This window comes from Vigna radiata, unplaced genomic scaffold (assembly GCF_000741045.1).
Source record: "Vigna radiata var. radiata cultivar VC1973A unplaced genomic scaffold, Vradiata_ver6 scaffold_212, whole genome shotgun sequence".
Classification (NCBI taxonomy): domain Eukaryota; kingdom Viridiplantae; phylum Streptophyta; class Magnoliopsida; order Fabales; family Fabaceae; genus Vigna; species Vigna radiata.
In genome coordinates this window covers 143,352-149,401 of record NW_014543432.1, presented here as the reverse complement: position 1 = coordinate 149,401, position 6,050 = coordinate 143,352, and the positions used below count along the sequence as shown (strand labels likewise).

The window sequence follows — 6,050 nt, the reverse complement described above, 5'->3', positions numbered from 1 at the left end:
TTGTTCTGCACACCTTCAACCATGCCCAACTTGCTTAAGCAGTTCAAAACACACTCCTGCACACATTAGGGAGTTCTTCTGCCAATTTTGGGTAGCAGTAGTCATGTTTTGGTACAAAATCCCATTTTTCCAGTTGTAAGCGATTAACGTCTACATATCACTAACCTAACTTGAAAGTGCTTGTTCTGCACACCTTCAACCATGCCCAACTTGCTTCAGTAGTTCAAAACACACCAGAAACACACTCCTGCACACAGTTGGGAGTTCTTCAGCCGGTTCTGGGTAGCAGTAGTCAAGTTTTGGTACAAAATCCTATTTTTTCAATTGTAAGCGATTAACGTCTACATATCACGACTATAAAAATTGTTCAAGTTACCTGTCAACTTAATATCACCCTTAATGGGTCTTCCCCACATATAGGGGTCACAGAACTGGACAAAACTAGAAATTTGTTAACAACAACTAACAATGAAAATTAAGCAATACCAATCAACAAATGGAATGAATATTACAATAACAATTCAAATAACCATTTGCTAACAACCAATATCTTTAATAACAAACCAAATCTCTGTTTAAAATACAAATATCCATAATTAAAGTAATACAAAATACTGCACTAATAACACTATCCATGATTAAAGTTTGGGACTATATCCGGTGTACGGAGTTTTACAAACAACACTTTCGAACCGCTTTCGGCGCATGTAATACTTCATAACAATTTCATTGCTGCAATCATCTCTCTCACGTCCATAGTTGTTGCAATTCTCATCTTGGTTACACTGGGTACTGTAACCACCATAATATTTATTTTTCTCCTCAAGCAACTCAGTCTTCAATGCAGCCAATTCTTCAAGTGCTTAAATTTCAGCTTCTTGTTCCTTTAGAACAGCATCTAAACCATCCTCAACATCTTTTTTCTGTTTTTCATTGGTTGCTGACTTTGAATGTGTTTTCTTCCTTACTTCCTCTCCAGATGCATTAAATGATGCTCTCATAAATGGTTGGCTCATTTCTCTCATTGATGGACCATAGTCATCAAGTGTCTACATATTCATCAAAACCATCATTGTATAAATTAAATCAATTATGGTAATAAAACCACTTAATACATACCACACCCGTCTCCATAGCAAATTTTATGAAATTGTCACCTACATTGACATCAATCCAATGCAAAATTCTAGGGTTTTTATTAACTAAATTATTAGAAGGAACAAAACGATAACAAAACCAAACCTGAAATACATTACACACACCATAATTAGTATACACAAAACGCTCACTAAAACATTATACATTTATCAACTCAAACATTTCAAGGAATTAAAAAATCCAAACAATTCAAACATTTCATTCAAACCACTAATAAACTTGGTTTTCATTGAATGTCGAACAAACAACTGCATGACAAAATAATTTTTTTTTCATCTATTTAGTCATAGTAAAACACAGAACCCACAAAAAACCACAACCCATAAAGATAAAGCTTCAATATAACCAACAAAAACACAACGAATAGCTCAAAAGAATGAAGTACATACCTTGTTGAAAGAACCAATGTCAGGGGTCGAAGCCATTGCACAAAATAACCAAGAAAGAACCACAAATTTTAAACAACCCTACCACCGAGACCAATTAAAGCACACCACGAACTCCACACATAAACCAACAACACACCAACTCAAATGGTCACGGCGTCAACACAACAAACACACAAAATGAAATCAATCAATAAACCTGAGAATGGAAGACGAAAAAGAGAGTGCGAAGGAGAACGAGAGAGAACGACAATGGTGGAACAGAGAACGAGAGTGAACGAGAGTGGTGGAACGACCGCTTGGACGGAGAAGAGCGAGTGCGAATGAGAGAGAACGTAAATTCGAAAATGAAAACCCTACATTCAGAACCAACTCTTCTGGAAAGAGTTACCTCCAATCAAATTAGTCGGGTCATTTTTGGAATTTCATTCAAGACAGATTTTCTTATTAAAAAAATTAAATTCAAACCCAACCAATTACAATGCGACACGTGGCGTTGTCAAAACTGTTGTCAAAAAACGGTTGTTAACATATCGCTACCCAAAAAAAAAAAAACACGATGGAAAAATATAAAACATGATATGAGAATTTAATTAAGTTCATCAAATTCCTACAGTGGAAGGATGGACTAAAAGAAGTATTATGCCAAAAACATTTATCCTAGTATTTATTTTTCTTATTAAAAAATAAACACACTGCTTTCTTAGCATGACACATCAAAATCATTTTTTTTTTTCTATTTTAGTGCATGAGAGTAAAATTAATTTTAAAGTTCTCAATGAAGTTGTTTTTCCTATTTTCAACAATGTTATATTTTTTCCAAAGTTTGAAGAAAAGTATTACAAATTTCTTTCCTTTAATAAAATTAAATTATTACTTATTGTTTATTTTCTTCTGCTGTTCGTCTTAATTGAGTTCTTATGCATATTATTTCCAAACTAAACAATTTTTGGGACTCGTTTTCTGTATAAAAATGTGTAAAATTTCTTTAGAATTATTTTCTGCATGAAAAATTGACATTGTTTTATTAGTTGAGATAAAATAAATTTCTGACTCAATCGTCCTAAAAGAACCTGACGTCACTCTAGAAAGGATTAAATGATAAACTATGAAACTACTTCCTACTTAGCCTTATTTTATATAATGATATATTCTAAGAAAACGGGCAGTTTTGAAACTTTCCAATGATTCCAAATACCAAATAATAGTATACTCACAAATCAATATAGTAAAATGATTAACTAGCAAGAAAGATCATGTTTCTGTTTGACTCAATCGAAAGAGATGCACATATTGATGTACGTTGCCCTCAATACTAATTTTTAACTTAATCATTAAATGGTTGACTTTCAATAAAAAAACCCCAAGGACTAAATCAATACATGAAAAATTCTTCTCTCATTTTCTTATACATATCCAAGTGAACTCTTGCAAGTTAAGTATTTTTATTAATGACCTGATGAATGTTTCTTTCCCCGAATTGGTCAATTGCTAGTCCCAATCCACCAAGTAATAGGTATGATATTACGTAGAATAGTGCTTCATCTCTATATATAAAGGGTTGTAGAACACATAGATCTCCATAACCCAAAACTGGTTCTAAATTCTCAGCTTAATAGCCAAAGATACTGCATGATATAAATGGCTTCCTATAAACATTTCTCTTTTTTCATCTATGCCTTTGCTTTTGCAACTGTTGAATCAACTGCATTTTCATCACTGTCCACTAATTATTATGACTACTCATGCCCTAACGCTTTGAGCACCATCAGAAGTGTTGTGGAGGCTGCTGTGCAGAGAGAGCAGCGTATGGGAGCTTCTCTGCTACGCTTGCACTTTCATGATTGCTTTGTTAACGTAAGACTTTCTAGTTGCATGTCTTCTTTTATGTTGCTGTTATTTTCTTTTATCTTAGGTTGTACCAGATAATGGTGTTTCTTTTGGTTACTGTTTCTGTATATTTCTTTTGCATGGCTGATAAATAGAAGAAAAATGATTCTTTTGTCACACTTAAAATTTTACATTAATTTTTACGATGTTTTTTCTTATTTTTTACTTTTTTTCTTTTTTGAAAAAATATAGACTAAAAAGAATGATGCAACAGGGCTGTGATGGTTCGATTCTGCTAGACCCTTCACCCACCATTGACAGTGAAAAGAATGCATTTGCAAATGTCCAATCTCTTAGAGGATTTGAAGTTGTGGATGAGATTAAGCAGGCTGTGGATCAAGCATGTGGAAAACCAGTTGTTTCTTGTGCAGATATATTGGCTGTTGCTGCACGTGACTCTGTCGTGGCGGTGAGTGATATTACTGTTTCTACCACACGTTACTACGTTGAATGTTTAGTAACATAGTAATATACAAAGTGTGAATTTATGTTTCTCGTTAAATAAAAAGTAAATACAAAAGAAGGTTAATAATTATACGAGAAAGAAAATGTTAGATTTATTTGCAATTGGGGATGATGTGAATTTTTTTGTATAAATTGAATTTATGTTTGTTATGATTTTTGAGTGTTATGTTTTTTTATTGAAATTATATCCAAAGAACTATTAATATTCTTTTTTTTGTGCTTTATAATTGAATTGATTTAGTCGAGATACAATTTATTTTTTTTATATTATTTACCGTGTCAAATAGAGTAAGTTATAAGATAATCATTTTACTTTTATTTTCTAAAAATTGATAGAAACATATGCAAAGCAAACTAATTTAATAATATGATTTATTTCATTTCCTGACTTAGTAAGCATGACATATTCAAATACGAAGTAACTTAAAAATTTTATGACACTTTTAAAACTTATCTTATGAAAAGTAGCATTACCTTATTTGACTCTTTCTTCTTTCTCCCATTTTCGTTGTAATGTTGTCAAAAACTTAATTTTCTTTTTTTTTTTGTTTTCTTTCTTTTAGCTCTTTGTCAACTGAACTTTAAACTCTGACTAAAATTCACACATAACATGAAGTCTTGTTGCCATGAAGATCCAAACCCCAAATTATAAACAAAAATCACTAGTTTTTAATGTCAGATCTGTACAAGATTGACAGAGAACAAACAATGACTGTAAAAGTAAAATAGGCTACCATGATCATGTGGGTTGATTTAGCCATCAATCATTCTCGTTCGGTGAAATTTGTGTACATATATTACAAAATAAGGGTTTTTGTGAGTAAGATGAAAGAAAAAGGATATTAACAATTATGTGTTTTCCCTTGCAGCTAGGTGGGCCAACATGGAAAGTGAAACTAGGAAGAAGAGACTCCACCACAGCAAGCCGTGTAGCAGCAAATGCAAACATTCCAGCACCATTTTTCAGCCTCTCTGAACTCATCACCAACTTCAAGAAACATGGTCTTGATGAGAAGGATCTTGTTGTTCTTTCTGGAGGCCACACCATTGGATATGCACGTTGTATTAACTTCAAGGCTCATATCTACAATGATTCAAACATCGATCCCAACTTTGCACAATATCTCAAATACATTTGCCCTATAAATGGTGGTGACCAAAACCTTGCTCCTTTGGACTCAACAGCCGCGACGTTTGACGTATCCTACTACTCTAATTTGGTTAACAAGATTGGACTTCTTCACTCTGATCAAGAACTCTTCAATGGTGGTGGTTCTACTGATGCATTGGTTGAAAGATATAGCTACAATTCCAAGGCTTTCTATCAGGACTTTGCAAAATCTATGATTAAGATGGGAAACATAAAGCCTCTCACCGGGAGTAAAGGGCAAATTCGTTTCAACTGCAGGAAAGTGAACTAATTCATTACAGAAATGAAGAATCAAGTATGTGATGCAGGTTCCAACTTATTATGTTGTAATGTAATATTTTTTGTAGATGTATCCTTCATGATACAATATTTGTTTGTTTTTCGTTTTGATTAAAATGTACTATATATTAGGATTCAAAATAGAAAGATATTAAAGTTTTGATAAAACTATACGACTACCTTTGATTCAAAATTACATACCAATTACATGAAATATATAGTTTTTTTTTATCAGTAAAAATAATTATAATTAAACGAGTCAATCGGATTTTCCCAATCTATATAAAAAAAGTTATCTTATCTTATAAGACATCATTACAAATAACTCTAGTAATAAGAAATATAATTTATAAAGAAATACCCTTATATGAAGAATAAGTTTGTTAAAATGTATGCTAACTTCATTGCCTATGTTGAATATGTCTTTCCAAAAAATTCTTGTAGGAGGAAAGAAGGTTATTAAGAGAATACAAAGAGTGGAAGAGTGAAGGAAGGAAAATGGCATGAAAAGTGTGTCTAACAGGAAGAAGGAAAATCAGCTGTGATGGACATAAAACTATTTAATACGGTACTATTTGGGAAATGGAAACTAGGAACATAAAATTAAGGATTGTGGACAGTAAGACCGGGTATAGATTGGATTTTTCAAAATTTCATTCTAGATCCAATAAATAAATTGAATCTATTATCTATATCTATATTAATTAGATCAACAAATTTTG

General features: G+C 32.3%; 1 protein-coding gene across 1 annotated transcript; it reads left to right on the top strand.

The window, feature by feature from the left end:
- The first annotated feature begins 3,151 nt into the window (after positions 1-3,151).
- On the top strand, positions 3,152-5,451 carry LOC106754442 (peroxidase P7). The gene is made up of 3 exons (XM_014636456.2): positions 3,152-3,401; positions 3,649-3,843; positions 4,769-5,451. Exons 1-3 carry the CDS (start codon positions 3,186-3,188, stop codon positions 5,318-5,320), a joined length of 963 nt encoding a protein of 320 aa, XP_014491942.1. The 5' UTR covers positions 3,152-3,185; the 3' UTR covers positions 5,321-5,451.
- Positions 5,452-6,050: the final 599 nt, after the last annotated feature.

Excerpts from the sequence above, each read along its gene's own strand:
- LOC106754442 (XM_014636456.2), top strand. The coding sequence starts at position 3,186 with ATGGCTTCCTATAAACATTTCTCTTTTTTCATCTATGCCTTTGCTTTT. Across the intron at positions 3,402-3,648 it reads TTCATGATTGCTTTGTTAAC|GGCTGTGATGGTTCGATTCT; the intron begins GTAAGACTTTCT and ends ATGATGCAACAG. Across the intron at positions 3,844-4,768 it reads CACGTGACTCTGTCGTGGCG|CTAGGTGGGCCAACATGGAA; the intron begins GTGAGTGATATT and ends TTTCCCTTGCAG.